The following is a 20,633-nucleotide window of genomic DNA, read 5'->3' as shown; positions in this document are numbered from 1 at the left end:
CCCTTTTGAATCCCTTCCCCTTTCTTGTACCCTTTCCTTATTATGCTTTTCCCTTTCCCTTTTTCTCTCCCACTTTTTAATGAGGTGAGAGAAGCTTCTCTATAAACCATGTATGTCAATTATTTTCTCTTTGAGTCAACTCTCATGAAAGTAAGATTCACACAATGTTCCTCCTCTCTAAATTCCCTCAGATATGATAGGTTTCCTTTGCCTCTTCATGGGATGTAGTTTCCCTATTTTTATCTCCCCTTTTCTCTTTTTCTGCCACTATCCCCTTTCCATTTCTACTTCCCTTTTATATATATATAGAGAGAGAGTTTATATATACCAGAATTGGTATATATATCAATTCTAATCATTTCTAAAATTCTTGAGAGACATCTTGAGAATGTTTTTGTATCACTTTTTATGAAGACTTTTTGGTCAGAAACCTTGCTGAGTGGCTTACTCTTCTCTGTGGCATTAGACATGAGAAATTATTCATAAGGACTAAACAAAACCATAATCTTCCCTATAAAACACTGATCCTTACATCATTGGGATACTTAAAGTGGCAGTATAAGCAAAAGTCCCATCCACCACACTAAGGAAGATCATTGAAAGCTTTGTGCAAAAATGCACAAAGTTCAGGTAACATTCTTTTATAAGATCATTATGATTTCTCTTCTCTTGCTATGACTGAAAAATCCTTGACTGCCCTCCATGCTCTCACTCTTGAAATTCTCCAGTTAAACTATTTATAGAACTTCTCTCTATATGACTTAAATGTGCCAAATAAAGGATTTTTTTCAGTATTGATTGATGCATTTATTTCTCTTGTGAAGACTCCTTTTCTATCTCATCAATAGTCCCCTTTATCTTTCACTCACAGTTGTGAAAGATATAATTTACTACTCTTCTCAAATGTTTTACGTGGTATTTAAAATATTTATGCTATTTAAACTATATTTTGATATATGATGGAAACAATGGCCTAAACAAATTTTTATAAGGCCACTTTTCAATTTTCTCAAGTTTTTTTTTTTTACCAAAGTTTCTCTCTCTCTCTCTCTCTCTCTCTCTCTCTCTCTCTCTCTCTCTCTCTCTCTCTCTCCTTTTTTCTTTCTCTCTTTCTCATTCTTAGTTTTGTTAAACCCTAAACCCTTTTTTTCCCTAGAATCTAAGAGAATGATTCCAAATGGTAGGGAGATTGAAATTACCAAAAATCTCAGGAAGAAGAGAACTCATTAAAGAAATGGGTCATAAGCAGTTAAACAGTGAGAAATGAAAACGAAAAATCACTATGACAAGTGGGATAGTAAGTAATATAGAGAAATGGAAATGAATTACATTGTAATAGAAGGATCAGTTGTGCTTATATAACACAAATGTGTACGTTCTCAAAATAATAATTGCAAACTATTTTTTGAATTAGTTTTAATTCATGGAATAAAATAAGCATTCTATAAAAGTAGAATAAGAAAATGATTGCACATGAAACTGCAAATCTACTTTGCACAACTTGCCCTTCCTTTTGAATATACAATAAAATTAGGTATTTTTTTCTTCTCTCTGATCCATCTAGAGATGGCTATCATTAGACATAGGCATATATACATAAAATCATTCTATTCACACTTCTATTTATCAGATCCCTTTTTTCCCTCTGGATGTTGATAGCATCTTTCTTCATAGGTCTCTTATTGTTAATTTAGATATTTATCATAGTCAAAATAATTTATTTGCTCAAAGTCATTCTTAAAACGATATTGCTATTACTATATGCAATGTTCCCTTATTTCTGCTCATTTTGTTTTTCATTATTTCATTCAAGTATTTTCATTTTTTTCTAAAATCATTAAGGTCATCATTTTTTATAGTAAGTATAGTATACACAGTCATAAACCACAAGTTGTTCAGCCATTACCCAGGTAATGAGCATCCCTGTAATTTCCAGTTCTTTGCTACCATAGAGACCTGCTATAAACATTTGTAGAATGTAAGTTTTTTGGTTTTTTTTTTCTTTTCTCCTAATTATCTTCAGAATGGTATTGCTTAGTCAAAGATAACTCTTTAGGCATAATTCCAGACTGCTCTCCAAAATGGTTGGATCATTTTTACAATTCCGCCAACAATTAACATGTCCAAATTTTTCCATATCCCCTAAAATATTTATCATTTTTTCCTCCAATCATTTTAGCCAATCTAGTAGGCATAAAATTATGTCTCAAGGTTTTATGATGATAAATTGTTTTCATTTATTTACTGAAAACCTGCCTGTTGAAAGAATATCAGTTACGGAATAACTCATATTCTTATAGTTTTAACAAAGCTCTTTGTATATTTTAGATACGCAATCTTCATTTGATAAACTCTACATAAAATTTTCCTTAATTTTTTTTTCTTTCTTTCTGATCTTGGCTATATTTATTTTATTTATACAAAACTTTTCAAATTAAATTGAAATTATCCATGTTACACCTAACTTTGATCTTTATCTCTTGCTAATTCATAAATTATTCCTCTATCCATAAGTCTGATGAGCAATATATTCTATGTTCTTGTAATTTTTATTGGAAAATCTCTCTTAATATCTAGGTCCAATACAATGTTATCCAAGATGCATTCTTATCCCCAAATTTTAAGTCTCTACACTTATCTGTCAAGACAAAGTCAAGAACTATATGAATACAACTACAAAATGTTTTCTTCACAAATAAAGTCAGATCTAATTAATTGGAAAAATAGCAAGTGCTTATGAGTAGGCAGAGCAAATATGATAAAAGTGACAATACTACGTAAATTAATCTACTTACTTAGTGTCATACCAATCAAACTCCCACGAAATTATTTTATAAATCTAGAAAAAATAGTAACAAAGGTCATCTGGAAGAACAAAAGAGCAAGAATTTCAAGGAAAATAATTTAAAAAATGCAAATGAGTGTCCTAGGTGTGCCAGACCTAAAACCATATTATAAAGCAGCTATCATCAAAACCATATTAGGTAGAGGCTAAGAAATAGAGTAAGCAATCCATGGAATAGATTAGGTTCACAGGATAAAAGAGTCAATGACTATAGTAATCTAGTGTCTCCCTAACCCAAAGACCCCAGCTTTTGGGATAAGAACTCACTATTTGGCAAAAACTGCTGGGAAAATTAGAAACTAGTATGACAGAGACTAGACTTTGACCCATACCTAACACCATATACCAAGATAAGGTCAGAATGGGTTCACGATTTAGACATAAAGAGTGATACTATAAACAAATCAGAAGAATTTTGGAGAGTTTACCTCATAGAGCAGTGGAGGAGGAAGGAATTTGTGGCCAAAGAAGAACAAGTTCATTACTGAACTCAAAGTAGATAATTATGATTATATTAAATTAAAAAGGTTTTATAAAAACAAAAGTAATGCAAACAAGATAAGAGGGAAGCAATAAATTGGGAAAACATTTTCACATTCAAAGGTTCTAATAAAGGACTCATTTGTAATATATATAGAGAGAATTGACTGAAATTTATAAGAATTCAAGTCATTATCCAATTGATAAATGGTCAAAAGATATGAATAGATAATTTTCAGATGAAGAAATTGAAACTATTTCTAGTAATAGTGAACTCTCTAAGAAAGAATCTCCAGGGACAGATGGATTTACAAGTAAATTCTGCAAAAAATTTAAAAATAACTAATCCCAACATATATAAAATATTCAAAAATATATTTAAAAAGGAGTCCTGTTACAACAGATATGGTATGATTACCTAATTCAGGAAGAGCCAAAACAGAAAAAATAAGATAAACCTATCTTCCTAATGAAAATCCATGCAAAATTTTAAATAAAATATTAGCAAAGTGATTATAACAACTTAGCAGGATAATATGCTATGACCAACAGGGATTTATTACAAGAATACAGGGCTTATTCAACATAAGAAAACTATTGACCTAATTGACCATATCAATAACAAAACTAACAGAATCCATATGATAATCTCAATTGACAGAAAAAAAGCTTTTGAAAAATTACAACACTCATTCTTATTAAAAACACTAGAAAGCATAGGAATAAATGAATTTTTCCTGAAAATGATAATCAATATCTATATAAAATCATTAACAAGTATTATATGTAATGGGAAGAAGCTAATCACATTCCCAATGAGATGCCCATTATCACCACTATCATTCAATATCATATTAAAAATGTTTGTTTTAACAATAAGAAAAGAAAAAAAAATGAAGGAATTGACTAGGCAATGAGGAGACAAAACTATCCATTTCTGCATGTGATGTTGAGGTGATATGGGAAAATTGGGACAATAATGAATTGTTGGGGGCATTGTGAACTGATCCTACTATTCTGGGGAGCAATTTGAAACTATGCTCAAAGGGTTATAAAACCATATATGCCCTCTGATCCACTATTGGGTCTATATTCCAAAGAGATCATAAAAGAGCGGAAATAATGACTTCTGCAAAAATGTTTGTAGTAGCTCTTTTTTGGTAGCAAAAAATTGGAAAATGAGTAGATGCCTATCAATTGGGAAATGGCTGAATAAGTTATGGTTTATGAAAATCATGTAATATTACTGTTCTATAAAAATGGTGAACAGGCTGATTTTAGAAAAACCTGGAAAGATTTACATTGATGTTGAGTAAAACAAGCAGAATCAGGAAAATTTATGTTATTAGAAAAAAACAGAATAAGAGAGAAATCAGAAAAGAAATACTAAATGCAATAAAACAAAACAAAAGGGAACTTTTCATGTGCCCAGCAGAACATCAGGGAGATTCAAAATATATAACAACAAATTACCAGTTCAAGTACACACACACACACACACACACACACACACGTGCATATGTGTATAGAAGAAATTTTATTCGTGAATATCTCTTTTCTTTACTTCTTTGTAAATTCTTCTTTTGTTCTCTGCTGTTCAGCTTTTTTATTTCATTATTTTTTCCAGTTTCATCTCTCTCACCACCTCCAAACAAGTTATAGTTAAGAAAAGATATATTTATGTATATATATATATATATATATATATATATATAGTGTGTGTGTGTGTGTGTTCAAGAAAGTACACATACACACACACACAATATGTTCTCTCTTATTCACCCTTTATGTGTCTTGCATCTATATAGTTGTTTACATGTTGTCTCTCTCATTATATGAAAGTCTTGATGGTAAAAACTGTGTTTTTGCCTTTCTTTGTATCTCCATTATTTAACATGGTTCCTGGAATATAGCAAGAGCATAATAATTACTATTCAGTGATTAACCAATAGAGTGTACATATATATACACATACATACATACACACTGCCTCCACCCATCCATACAAATCTTTCTTATCCCTGCTGAATTTTTGCTTTAATTCTACTCCTTAATTTGCCTTGCTATTACTTAACCTTGCCCCCACAGAGATCTCTCTCTTGTCTTCTTCCCTCAGTCTTTGCTCCTTCATCCACGCATCTCTCCCTGCTTGTTTCTTTATAGATTTTTGCACTCTACCCTTCATGGTATATATGTACTTATTACTTATTTAACTTATTGCTTATTTAATGCATTCCCACTGTGAGTAGATTTCCAGAACTACAAGTCTTCCTTCCCCCTTTAATGCCTCTGTGTGTATTCTTCTTCTGCATCTCATTTGTATAGCATAATTGCTATTTTTATCTTAACTCCGCCCCAGTCTTTCTTTTGAGTTGTATTGTTCATATCCATCTTAAACATGGTATATATTTCCCATGTAAAAACAAATAAATAATTTGTTCATGTTGAGTTCCTTGAAAATGATCTTTGATATTGACTCTCACATGTTAAATTTTCTATATGGTTTGATTTTGGGACACCAATACATTGTTGGTGGAGTTGGGAACAGACGCAACCATTTTAAAGAGCAATTTGGACTCACAATGGAAAATGCTATCCACATCCAGAGACAGAACTGTGGAGTCAGAATGCAGATCAAGCATACATACTATTTTCACTTTTTGTTGTTTTTTCTTTCTTGTGGTTTTCTCCTTTTATTCTGATTCTTCCTTATAACATGACTAATGTGGAAACATGTTTAATATGATTGTACGTGTGTATCCTATATCAGATTGATTTCCACCTGGAGGAGGGAATAGAGAAAGAGAGGGAGGAAAAAATAGAAATCAAAATCTTATAAAATTAAATGTTAAAAACTAGCAAATAAAAATGTTTAAAGTCAGTTCAAATTCTAACTTCTACAGAAACCCTTTCCCAGTCTACACACACACACACACACACACACACACAATGTGTTTTCTCTTATTCACCCTTTATGTGTCTTGCATTTATATACTTGTTTACATATTGTCCCTGTTGTTATGTGAAAATCTTGATGGTAAAAACTGTGTTTTTCCCTTTCTTTGTATCCCCATTATTTAGCATGGTGCCTGGAATATAGCAAGAGCATAATAAATACTATTCAGTGATTAACTGATAAATATAATGTAGGCACCCAATTCTCAGTTACACAAACAATGAATCTGTGTGCTTCTTTCAAAACCCCCTCTCAATTGATGTTTTTATCTTTGGAAAGATCTTTTGGGGAATCTTGAGGAGTCAAGTTAAAGGAGCTTAAGTTGAAGGCTCTATTTTCTCAGGGATGATAATGAAGAGATCATTTTCTGAGGATGAGGTAACATGGGGAAAGGCACATGGACTTGAAGAAATTGGAATAGCCACTGTAACGAATATATTCCAGAAAAAATCAGAAATAAATAACATAACTGTGAGAATTTTGTATTATATATATATAGATAAATATTTTATTTGAATGATATTTTGTAAGTCTCTTCTTGACACTGAGCATGCTATCATGACTATAATAGCTATCAAACTAATCATTGATTGATTTGTTATTAGAGAAGTCATAGTACAAAGAGCTTTCCTTAGTGCAGTCCAGACCTTACTTTTAATCTATTGTTCCATCTTGCAGAGTTATCTTAGCTACTCTGAGCTGATTTGCTCAAAAAGTTAAAGGGAATTTATAATGTCCAGGCTCACTTTCTGGACAGGCCTTGGTCTCAGCAGGATAGTCACCGTGAGGATGGACAGGAATAGAGCCTAAAGTCTTTATCATTTCCTTCATTGTCTGTCTCCTTTACAATCTGTGTCTGTCACAGTCTGACCCAGTCTTGATCTTAGTGGAGGAGGTAGGAGATAGGAGAGGCACCAGGAGGATGGTCAAAGATGGAATGTCTCATTTCCAATCTTCTCAGCCCTTAAAATACCTTGGTAATTATATTATTACAGCACACTATGTATGTATGAACAAGAGAACCATTACATCACCATGCTAAGTACTAAGTATATATGTGAACTAGAGAACCATCATCTCATCAATTCCACTGAGTTAACACCTTGTTGTAAGTATCCTTGTTTCAAGTATGCTTCTCCAGAGTTCTGGCCCTCTACAGGAATCTAATGATACCTTACAAAGTTTATATTTTATTTATCCTTTATGTCACATTTATGTAAATATTTGTTTTACTTGTTGCTTCCTCCCTTAAGATTGTGAGCTTCTTGGAGTAGGGACTATCTGTTGTCTTATGTTGTATACTCAGTACTCAGCATAGCACATTAATAGGTACTTAATAAATTCTTATTGGCTGATTGAGGATCAATTGAAGCAATACCCTGTAACTCTAAACCTGTGTCCATGTCCTGATATTATTGTAATCCACATTTGTTCAATGGTTAACTGAATCATGCATGGAGAACCAGATATCACCATCATCTCTTTCTTACTGTAGCTGCTTATTCACCTGAGGACAATTCCATTTTCTCTCTTCTCAATGACTCAAGTTCCAAAAATATTTTCTCATAATTATTTTCATCCCTTTGGTAATTTTCATTTCTTTGCGCTGTTTTCTTTACTATTTCTGCACAATTTAAAATTACAATAATTCATTAAAACCTCTCTCAAAAAATCTGATAAAGGCCTAGTAGGAGGAAAGAATATCAACAAGATCTTGGAATGGGACAGGCATGTGTCTCCCAGTCATTGTTGACCTTTTGAAATTCTAAGGTCTAAAGAAGAGTCAGACATCCCTTTCTGAGAGAATCCTTTCAGTACAATTTAACTTCAGGGCATTTTCTGGTGTTTAATTATGAAGTGGCGACTCACAGTCCCAGATATGTCTTTAGCATCAATAATTTCTTTTCCTAAACTTAAGTTCTTCCTCCCTGCTGGGAGCCTTGATGCTCTTCCATTCCCACATGAGTCTTTCAATAAAGTGAAACCAATCTAATTAAAGATGCCTCTGCTTAACAATGGTCCTCAGAGTCTCCCTCACCATGTATCAATCTAGTGATAACAATATATATAACAGAATCCCAACTTTAGATCCCTTCTACCCTCTGCTAAAATGACTATAAGTCAATGCTCTCAATTACTAGATTAAAAACATTTGGGGTCTCCAGAGAGAGATACAGATTGAGGAGTTACCTAGTGCTTGGCCATTAGGGAAGAAGACAGTGCCTAACAATGATAAGGGACATTTTAAAGAACTTGTTAGGTGAATAATAGAAAAGAAGAATTGGAGGGAATTCACATTTATAATCTATTTATTATCAGTAAAGATTATCATCAGTTTGACCATTCAAATCAGCAAACATCAACACAAGGACTGACTTTTTTGGGTAAGTATTACTAAATTAGACCTGAGTTCAGTACATTGGTTATAGTTTGGCTAGATTTTAATGGTGTTTTAAAATAAGATATAGGATACTTTGCTTGGGGAAAAAAATGGATGGATAGCAATTATAATCCAATTTTAAAACTGGTTGGCCAGATTCAAAACATAGTTTCTTTTACTAGCAGCAGAGCAAGAGGTCTCCAATAATCTATGATGAGCTGTGTGCCCAGTGTACCCTTTTTTAATTCTTTTTTTCAATGATTTGGACAAAGGTATAAGTCAAATATTCATTAAATTAGTAGAACTCACAAAACTTTGAGATAAAGCTAATGTTCCAAACAACAGATGCAAGATCCAAAAGTTCTACTAGATAGAGCATTGAGCTGAATTGAATAAGATGATTCAAGGACAACAGATATAAAGGCTTACACTTGGGTTTTAAAAATTAATTGTACAAGCAGAAGGTGTCTAAAAGGTGATTCAATAGAAATTGTTCTGACAAAGATCTTGTGACTTTAATGAAACACAATCTTAATCTGAACCAGCAGTAACATGAGCCAGTCTAAAATATGTATGTGATCTTATATTGCACTAAAAAGGACGTAACTTCCAGTAATAGAGAAGAGAGAGTACTACTGAATTTTGCCTTTGCCTCATCTCAAATGTTGTATTCAGCTCTGGATACTTTGTTTTAAGAAGGATGAAACAGTGACTTCCAAGAGGGGTAATCAGGAAAGTAAAGCAGCATGAGTGTGTGTCATCTGAGAATTAGGTGAAGGACCTGAGGATATTTAAGTTGGAGAAGAAAGGAATCTGGACAGGTAGGTGAATTATAGCTGCCTTAAAAATTTTTAAAGATTGTCTTGTTGTGAAGGAGAGATTAGACTTGTTATGTTTGGCCTTGGGCAATAAAACTAGGTGGAAATCATAAAGAAAGAGAAGATAAATTGCTACCTAGGGGTATGCTAAGGTTAGGATTTCTTTAGTATGTGGCAAGGGCTATGACGATATAGATTATTATGGAAGTCCTTTTCAATTCTATTGGAACTCAACAACAGTGTGCAAAGTATGGTGCTATATACTAAGGATACAAAAACAAACAAAATTTTCTTCATCCTCAAGGATTTTTCTTGGGAGGAAAGAACACATGCACAGGTAAGTAAATACAAGGTAATTTTTTAAACAAAAAGAATACCCCAGATTGAAGAAATCAGAGAAGACTTAATATGAAGATGACAGATCCAAAAGAAGGCAGAGATAAGAGGGGAAGTATCCCAGTTTTAAAGGGCAAAAAGATGAAAATTTAGGTGTGGCACTGCAATTGAAAGTTAGGTTACTTTTGCTAAAACATAAGGTAAATAAAGGGAAGAAATGTGAAATCATTCTTGAAAATGGAAATCTTTCCAGAATGGTAGATAAGAGCCAGATAGTGAAAGATTCCAAAAGTCTCTGAAAGTTTCAGAGTAGGGGAAAAACATAATGAGCCTTGTGCTTCATGATGTCCACTATGTGAAGGGTGGATTAGAGAAGAGAGACTTGCAGCAAGAAGAACAATTAGGAGGCTTTCTCAAAAGTCCAGATGAGAGGTGATGAGCCCCTATACTAGAGTGTTGAAAGAAGAGGATAAATGCCACACATGTTGTGGAGATAAGAGTTATAAGGCCTGTCAACTTACTGGAAATAGGGTTGTAATGTACAGAACACTCAAGGAAGATGTCCAGTGGTTATAGTATGGATGAGATCTATAGCAGAAATAAAGGAATTGGGAGAAATGGTGGAGATAAAAGTAATATTAAAAGGTCCATTTGGGCCCTGCTGAGTTTGACAATGTCTGTGATAATTATAGGTAAAGATGCACAGCAAGCAAATGACGTGGTATTGACAATCAAGAGAGATAGGACTGAGAGCTTAAATTTGAGAGAAACAATGAAATAGATGAGACTCCTAAAACCAAAACACAGATGAAAGAATTCTCTCTGATTTTGAAAAATCTTTAAGGTTAAATCAAAGTGTTGTTAGACTATGGCATCAAAGTCACTTGATACTGAGTTATTTTTATCTCCATGCGATACCCCAAAGTACAATTTCATGCAGTTATAACAAGATCAAGTTAATGCTTGCTCAATTGTACATGATTTGAGAATCGAATTAAGTTGATTTCAAAGATTAAGTTAATAACAAAACTACTGGATCTATAAGCATAGCAGTCAGACTCAATTCTCATATCCTAGTTAGATTCAGCAGGAGATGGCTTTCCAAAGTCAAGTGTGAAAGAAGTATTCCATTTAACACTTAGGGTTATAATCACAATTTAATTGCAATCACAATTTTATTCTCTTAATTACTTCACTTAAAAATCTTTTATCCAGATCTGTTTTGTCATCAAGGTAAAGATTATCATCAGAGGGGAAATTTCTTAGTAAGATTTCTGACTTAAAGGTAGCCTTTTCCAAAACACCTTCATTATTATTCTGCAATTTATAGTCATAGCTATCTGGGGGCATTAAGAGTTTATACAACTATCCCAGCATTTGTGGGACTATCCCAGGTACATACAGTCAGTATTTATGGGAATTGGAATGTGAAATCAACTCTTTCTGAGTCTATCAAAGACTATCGTTTATAATACACTATATCATCATAGAGTTAAAGTTGACTTTAACTTTAGAATTTACTTTAACAGAGACTTTAAAGGTCATGTGTATAATTTAAGCATTTTATAGATGCCTCTATTAGGAATATTAAGTGCTTTATCCAGGATCACAAGGCTGTCCAGGGTCTAAGACAGGTTGTAAGCTTCATCTTCAAGATTAGAAGTCCAGTGACCTATATACTATAGTATATTGCTTCTGATTATTGAATATTACTAGTTATATTACAACTAATAATAACAATTAGATTGTATCAATTTTAATTTTTTTGATGCAAACTACTTTAAACTTTTCTTATCTTAGACAAATTATTTATGATACCCTCTTTCATTTTATGATCATATTATTATTAACAAGTGGAGGAGGAGGAAGAGGAAGAAAAGGATTCATCCTGATTTTCCTCTGTCATTTCTGGAAGGCAAATAATTATTTTTTTCTAAGTACTAGAAAATGAAAAAAATATTTCTTCTATACATCTCGAATCTGTCACAATTTATTAACTAAAATAGAAGATCCCACTAGTTTCCAAACTGAGTATCCATTTTGTTGAATTCCTTTCTCCAACAGAACATGTATTTTTCATTTTCTTTTCAATGATGAGACTGTGTTCTGCTTAGCCCCCTAACAATGATAGATTTGACTTTGCAGAAGAGACCTCAAAAGATTAAGTTTACTGGTGACTTGTTGAAATTGTTAGCTTCGTGTGAATAAGGATCATTCTATTGTTTATACTTATATTTGTGGTACCTGATACACAGAAGATGTATAAAAATAGCTTGATTATATAAGGAGTGCTCTAAGATTACGGATAATAAAATAAAGCAGTTACATTATCTCATAAAAATTTTCCACAATCTCAATGAGTTTTGCTAAGAAATAAGGTTTTAGAATTAAGTGAATAAAGTGTGGTAATTAAAGAATTAGGTGAATAAAATATGACTCTTCTGGCTTGGATGTCTGCAATACATTGTGTTGGGTTATATGATATATAAGACAATCAGAAGTAGGTTCTATTCCTGCTAGCCCCTAAAACATAGAAGGTTTGACTCCCATGTGCCTATAACTTCATTCAATATGAGTGACTTTGTAAACCATAAAGCAGACCTTAAGTGGTGCAATTGATAGAGTATTGCACTTGAAATCTGGAGAAGTCATCCTCATAAGTTCAACTCCAGCCTCAGATGTTTACTACTTGTGTGACTGTGTGAAAGTCACTTAACTCTGTTTGCCTCAGTTCCTCATCTGTAAAATGAGCTGAAGAAGGAAATGGTGAACCACTCTAGGATCTTTGCCAAAAAAAAAATCCAATGGGGTCACAGAGTCACATATGACTAAAATAACTCATCAACAACTTCTATTGTTGTTTTGTTGTTGTCAGGAACCCAGATATACTGGGAACGTTTCAGATTTTGGGTTGGGAGAATTGGATTCATTGTCAGAATCTAACATTAGCTGTGCAACCTTTGATATGTATCCATTTTAGACATTTGTTTTCCTACCTGGAAAATGGATATAATTATACGGTCTGCTCTTTTTTGTACCATAAGGCTATTGTACAGAAAGGCTTAGAAAATTACAACTATATATACACATGTAGGTCATTATTATTGTTGTTGTTATCACATCTGCCAACAAAATTATAAAGTGATGGATCTTTGAAAAGTGCAGAGCCCAAGGCAGTTATGAAGGATGGAATGAATACTCTAGAATTTGTTCTATAGCCGAGTAGGAAGAGTAAAAACTTGCTTAAATTGGTCTATATTTTTTGTACTGTCTAATGAATTATTTTTAATGTACAAAAATATTTCTATAACAATGTAAAGAAAAACAATTTTCAAAAACTTGGGAACTGATCAAGAAAATAATTGACCACAATCCCAAAGGACTCATAATAAAGTATGTTCTTCAGCTCCAGAGAGAACTGATGGATCCACAGTGCAGATTGAAGCACATTTTCTTTTCATTCTGAACATGGCTTACATGAGAATTTGTTTTGTTTGACTTGAAATATTTGAAACAGAAGTTTGTTTTCCTGCTTTCTCAATGGGAAGGAAAAGGGGGAAGATGATTGGAAAGAGAGATGCAAATATTTGTTTGAAAATATTTTTTGAAACATTATTCCTAAAAACAGTGAAATTTATTGAAAAGAACAATGGGTCTAGAGTCAGAATATCCAAGTTCGAATTCCCACACTATGTGACCATAGACAAATCATTTAACTTCAAAGAACTTTGATTCCCTATCTTAGAATAAAATGGAAATAAAAATGATTGCAAATATAATTCACCCAGTTATTATGAGTATCAAATGTAATAATCTAAGAAAGTGCTTTGCAAATTTAAAGCAGCATGTAAATGTCAGTTATCATCATCATTATTATTAGTTATCCTATCTGCCCTCATTTTCTTCTTCTGTCCATTGGGAATAATACTTTCACTATGTATGTCACATGTAGAGAAACGTATTTTGTAAATCCCCAAACACTATAAAAATGTTAATTTTTACTGTTCTCACAAAACTCATTCTACACTTTCAGAATTCAGTATAATAAATTCTTTCTGAAATATACAAAATAAACAATTTAAGTTGAGCTTAATAACCCTGTTATCCTCACATAATACTACAAGGTTGAGACTGAATGCCTTTTAAAATGAAGACTTGAAGGCAGTTACATTTGACACAGAAATTTGTTTGCAGGAACAGAAAATTGAAATTCAGCCATGATAGCTGTTATTAGGGGTATGTGAAATCAATGGACTCAATTGATTTTTTTCATAGAAGACTGACTACTTAGAGAGGCACAGAATATCTTAAATTTATTTTTTTTTTATTTAATAGCCTTTTATTTACAGGATATATACATGGGTAACTTTACAGCATTAACAATTGCCAAACCTCTTGTTCCAATTTTTCACCTCTTACCCCCCCCACCCCCTCCCCTAGATGGCAGGATGACCAGTAGATGTTAAATATATTAAAATATAACTGATACACAATAAGTATACATGACCAAAACATTATTTTGCTGTACAAAAAGAATCAGACTCTGAATTATTGTACAATTAGCTTGTGAAGGAAATCAAAAATGCATGTGTGCATAAATATAGGGATTGGGAATTTAATGTAATGGTTTTTAGTCAACTCCCAGAGTTGTTTTTCTGGGCATAGCTAGTTCAGTTCATTACTGCTCCATTAGAAATGATTTGGTTGATCTGTTGCTGAGGATGGCATGATCCATCAGAACTGGTCATCATCTAGTATTGTTGTTGAAGTATATAATGATCTCCTGGTCCTGCTCATTTCACTCAGCATCAGTTCATGTAAGTCTCTCCAGGCCTTTCTGAAATCATCCTGTTGGTCATTTCTTACAGAACAGTAATATTCCATAATTTTCATATACCACAATTTATTCAGCCATTCTCCAACTGATGGACATCCATTCAGTTTCCAGTTTCTAGCCACTACAAAAAGGGCTGCCACAAACATTCGTGCACATACAGGTCCCTTTCCCTTCTTTATAATCTCTTTGGGATATAATCCCAGTAGTAACACTGCTGGATCAAAGGGTATGCACAGTTTGATAACTTTTTGAGCATAGTTCCAAACTACTCTCCAAAATGGTTGGATTCGTTCACAACTCCACCAACAATGAATCAATGTCCCAGTTTTCCCACATCCCCTCCAACAATCATCATTATTTTTTCCTGTCATCTTAGCCAATCTGACAGGTGTGTAGTGGTATCTTAGAGTTGTCTTAATTTGCATTTCTCTGATTAATAATGACTTGGAGCATCTTTTCATATGACTAGAAATAGTTTCAATTTCTTCATCTGAGAATTGTCTGTTCATATCCTTTGACCATTTTTCAATTGGAGAATGGCTTGATTTTTTATAAATTAGAGTTAATTCTCTATATATTTTGGAAATGAGGCCTTTATCAGAACCTTTGACTGTAAAAATATTTTCCCAGTTTATTGCTTCCCTTCTAATCTTGTCTGCATTAGTTTTGTTTGTACAAAAACTTTTCAGTTTGGTATAATCGAAATTTTCTATTTTGTGATCAGTAATGATCTCTAGTTCTGCTTTGGTCATAAAGACCTTCCCCTTCCACAGGTCTGAGAGGTAAACTATCCTATGTTCCTCTAATTTATTAATAATTTCATTCTTTATGCCTAGGTCATGAACCCATTTTGACCTTATCTTGGTGTACGGCGTTAAGTATGGATCAATGCCTAGTTTCTGCCATATTAGTTTCCAATTTTCCCAGCAATTTTTATCAAACAGTAAGTTCTTATCCCAAAAGCTGGGATCTTTGGGTTTGTCAAAGACTAGGTTGCTATATTTGTTGACTGTTTTATCCCTTGAACCTAATCTATTCCACTGATCAACTAATCTATTCCTTAGCCAATACCAAATAGTTTTGGTAACTGCTGCTCTATAATATAATTTTAGATCTGGTACAGCTAAGCCACCATCATTTGATTTTTTTTTCATTAATTCCCTTGAAATTCTTGACCTTTTGTTTTTCCATATGAACTTTGTTGTTATTTTTTCTAGGTCATTAAAATAGTTTTTTGGGAGTCTGATTGGTATAGCGCTAAATAAATAGATTAGTTTAGGTAATATTGTCATCTTTATTATATTTGCTCGCCCTATCCAAGAGCATTTAATATTTTTCCAATTGGTTAGATCAGACTTAATTTGTGTGAAAAGTGGTCTGTAATTTTGCTCATAAAGTTTCTGATTTTCCCTTGGCAGATAGATTCCTAAATATTTTATATTATCAGTAGTTACTTTAAATGGAATTTCTCTTTGTAACTCTGACTGTTGGATTTTGTTAGTGATATATAAGAATGCTGATGACTTATGTGGGTTTATTTTATAACCAGCAACTTAGAATATCTTAAATTTAAAAGATCTTAGAGAAAACATGTTTTACCCATTCATTCTATCCATGAGGAAACCAGCCAAGAAGTGTACAATTGAAACCCAAATACAGACACACACACATACACACACACACACACACACACACACTCTTTTGTGTGTGTGTTTTGTTTGTATGGAGTTGTTTGCATGTTGTCTTCACTATTAAACAATAGGTTCCTTGGAAACAGACACAATTTTTACCTTTCTTATACCCACTACTTATCACAACAACTAGTATATAAAAAGTCCTTTAAAAAGGCTTATTGACCTGAATTGATATACTCTCATTGTTTTCTTTCCTCGGTACATTAACAAAATTTCATTGTGTCTTTAGTCTCCCAACAGGAACTCAAAACTGAAGGTCAATGGAACAAAACAAAAGCTCTCAAGGGGGCTTTGTTCTCTTGGGCTTCTCTGACAAACCCCAGTTAGAAATAATTCTATTTGTGGTCATCTTGGTCTTCTACATCTTGAACCTAGTGGGAAACATGACTATCATCTTGGTTTCTAGCATTGACCCCAAGCTGCACACCCCAATGTACTTCTTCCTCACCAATTTGTCCTTTGTAGACCTCTGCTTAACTACCACCGTGGCCCCACAGTTACTGTTCACAATGAGAAGCAAAGACAAGACTGTGAGCTATACTGGTTGTGTAGCTCAACTGTATGTGGCCATGGGGTTGGGATCCACTGAGTGTATTCTCTTAGTTGTCATGGCCTATGACCGTTATGCAGCTGTCTGTCGCCCCTTGCACTATGCAGTCATCATGCATCCTCGACTCTGCATGTCTCTGGCTGCCACGGCATGGCTCAGTGGTCTCATTACCTCTCTGATCCAGTGTTCTCTCACTATACAGCTTCCTCTATGTGGTCATAACCAGCTTGATCACATCTTCTGTGAGGTGCCAGTGATGATCAAATTGGCTTGTGTAGACACAACTTTCAATGAAGATGAGCTTTTTGTGGCTTGTGTGGTTTTTCTTGTGGTACCTGTCTCTCTCATTTTGATTTCCTATGGGTACATCACTCAAGCCATATTGAGAATTAAATCTGCATCAGGACGTCGTAAAGCATTTGGGACTTGTTCTTCTCACTTGATAGTTGTAATAATTTTCTATGGGACCATCACCTTCATGTATCTCCAGCCAGCTAAAAGTAAGTCCAAAGACCAGGGAAAATTTGTCTCCCTCTTCTACACTGTGGTCACACCTCTGTTAAATCCCCTCATCTATACCCTGAGGAACAAAGATGTAAAGGGAGCATTAAGAAAGCTGGTACCTGGAAAAGACTATTAGATAAGAAAAATTGTACTACATATGAATAAAGACAGTTGTTATCATTTCAGATAACTCTAAAAAACTGCCATCTATTCAATGCCTGTCTTCCTTTGTCTCCTCACAAAAGCAATGAAATTCTGTAATCATTATTTTTTTCTCTTCTTTACTGTTAGATAAATTTATTTTAAATAGATAAGATAGATGTCTTTATATCTGTATCTTTATGTGTGTATAGATATAAAGATATGAGAACTCTGTTAAATAGATATGTGATCCCATTGACTTGATTGTTAGCTCTAGCGACCCAGATCACAGTACATCCGTGAATGCATATATTGCACAGTTCTCCAACCCATCCTCTCTATGCTGCCATATTGGTCTTTTTAGAACACAGAAATGGCCATGTTGAAACTTCATGGAGCAATAGAAGGCCCAACTGAAACAGCAGAATGGCATCATTATGAAATATTGATAGCCCAGCTGAGTCAGAGGCATGGATTGACCTCTTCATGCTTGTTCCCTAATGACCTGTGTTCCCAGTATGTGTCCTGCCATGCACATTGCCTCACCAAAAGTCTCCATTTGTACATAGCCCTCTGTATACATTCTCTGGTCACAATTTTCCTATATTTATAACTACCCACGTAGATTTCCTATCTGTATGTGTTTTTTTCAATTCTGCATTTTCACTCATAGGTTTTATTTATTCATTCCTTGAATCTCTATCCCTTCATACTTGTTCCCTACTTATGTCAATTCTTCTCACTTACGACGTTTGCATTTGCCACAGGTGTATAAAGTGATGAATTTGGGGTGGATGGGATGGATAAAGCATTGTATTTTGAGTTAGGAAAATATGGGTTTGAATTCTTTGTTAGACACTTCATAGTTGAATTATATCGATCACAGCCATGATTATATATCAAAATCTATGCATTATTCAGAGCCTGGCAATTCAAATAACAATACCTTTCCAAGAACATTTAAATAACCCCTAAGTGAAAATTACCACCAAGGCAATTTCATTTTAAGTAGTTAAAAAATAATAAGTAAAAGTTAATGATGAAGAAAATAAAAGCAATCATCAAGGAAGTTCTCTGAGTTTTTGAGAGTTCACCTTCAGAGTCTTAAAGCTAATTTTTTATTCTCTTTATCTGAATTGCTTACAGTTCAGCCTCACAACAATATATTTTGAATATATCTTGAAGTAAAGATAACTCAGATTGCTCAAGGTCTGCTTTATAAGTTCTTTCTCACAGCAGTTGTAGCTGGTGTTGAGAGAAAATAGGGAGTTAATTTGGGGTTCCTTAGTCTCATTAGTATCCTAGTCTATAACACTCTTTTAGATTCAGATATTTTATATGTAAAATGTGTATAATAAAAATATCTACCTCATAGAATTATTGTGAGTAATATATGATAAAAATCAACACAAATGACTTTCTAAGTCTTAAAACACAATGTGAACCTATTCATAAAGGAAATATTTTGTTGCTACTTTTTTTACTATCCTATTTTAATAAATGATTTTCTTACTCTGATTTTTTTTATTAAATGCCTTTGATATGAACTAATTGTGCCTACTCAATGACTAATACAGGTAAAAATATTGGTGGGGGCTCATAAGTTTGTTCAAGTTGATGCAGACCCTAGAATACTTTGGATCTAGAATACACTCTACTTGAGAAACAAAAAAAAAGTGAATTAGAGGGTTTTTTCCTGACTTTGCCTTTTATTTATGTTCAAAAAGTTTGATGATGTACTTCCTTTGTTTCTTTAATGGTCTGCATAGGATTAGAATTTGTTTATAATAATTGAAATTTTATCTGACATATCCTTTCCAGTGACAATGGCAGTATTGATTTCATTATGGTTCCAGAAATGAAAAAGTAAGGCTGTGTGAAGGCAGAAAGTATGCTATGTGTATAACAACAGGAAGGAAGAAGCCACAGATAATGCCAAGTTTGCAAATGAGTTGAGTGGAAGGATTCTGGTCCCTCAAAAGAAAGAAAGTTAAGATTGGATGGATGTAGGAAGAAATATCATGAATTCAATCTCTGAATGAATTGACATTGAGATGTCTATTGGACACCCAAGCAAAGATATCTAGCAGGTAGTTGGAGATTGAGGTATGGGAAATAGAGAATTGATGTAAGTGTAGATTTATATCTCACCTATTAATAAATGATAATTGAATGCATAAGATATTATGTATTCATCAAGAATAGTGCATAAAAAATATATTATGAGAGCACCTTACCACTCTTAATGAATTCAAATCACTTGACCCAGATATATTATATTCCTAGGTTCTGAAAAAAAAAACAGGCAAATATGACTGCCCAGCAATTATCAGGCAATAGCCAATCCATAATCATCTGTTAATAGCTTATTATGTGCCAATGAAAACAGAAACATAGCCCTTCTGAACAGAAGTCAAGGAATCCAGCAATAGAAAATGAATTGTCAGGCACTGCCATTTCAAAATCAATGTAACAAGCACTATACGAAGTGCTGTGGATACAAAAAAAAACTTACAAAACAGTTCCTCACCTTTGACACATCATGGAGAATGGGGGCCATGACACAGAACTGAGGAAGAATAGCCATTTTAGTTCTCAAAAATGGGGAAAGAATGGAGTCTGCAAACTATAGCCCAAAGCTCTAGCCCAATGAAAACAAGAACTGTGTATTCAAATAATCTGAATACAATATTTCTTATTGCACTATAGAGATCTAACTGTACAACTACAAAGAAATTTTTACAAAAATAGAAACAAAACTAAGTAAAGAAATACTAAATCATTATGGTCAGTCTATGCCACTAAAAGAAAACAATACTACATATATAAATTTATTTATTCAATGCCCTACCAATTAAACTGCAAAGGATTTATTAAGAGATTAAGAAACAAATAGTAATAAAATTTATTTAAAGAAACAAATGGTCAATAACCTTATGAGAAATTATGAAATAAATTGGGAATTAAGAAGGACCCACTAGTGCCAAATATCAAACTACAATATAAAGCAATGATCATCTAAAATAATTTATACTGTCCAAAAATGGGTAGGAGGGTGAGGATCAGGAGAATCAATTAGATATAAATCATGT

The 20,633-nt window shown here is 33.3% G+C and overlaps 1 protein-coding gene across 1 annotated transcript; it reads left to right on the top strand.

The window, feature by feature from the left end:
- The first annotated feature begins 16,190 nt into the window (after positions 1 to 16,190).
- LOC100934874 (olfactory receptor 2G6-like) lies at positions 16,191 to 17,536 on the top strand. Its single transcript, XM_031961785.1, has one exon. It carries the CDS (start codon positions 16,607 to 16,609, stop codon positions 17,534 to 17,536), a length of 930 nt encoding a protein of 309 aa, XP_031817645.1. The 5' UTR covers positions 16,191 to 16,606.
- Positions 17,537 to 20,633: the final 3,097 nt, after the last annotated feature.

Source organism: Sarcophilus harrisii, chromosome 3 (assembly GCF_902635505.1).
Source record: "Sarcophilus harrisii chromosome 3, mSarHar1.11, whole genome shotgun sequence".
Classification (NCBI taxonomy): Eukaryota; Metazoa; Chordata; class Mammalia; order Dasyuromorphia; family Dasyuridae; genus Sarcophilus; species Sarcophilus harrisii.
Note: the sequence above shows the minus strand (reverse complement) of the source record. Positions and strands in the feature narration are given on the sequence as shown.

Excerpts from the sequence above, each read along its gene's own strand:
- LOC100934874 (XM_031961785.1), top strand. The coding sequence starts at position 16,607 with ATGGAACAAAACAAAAGCTCTCAAGGGGGCTTTGTTCTCTTGGGCTTC.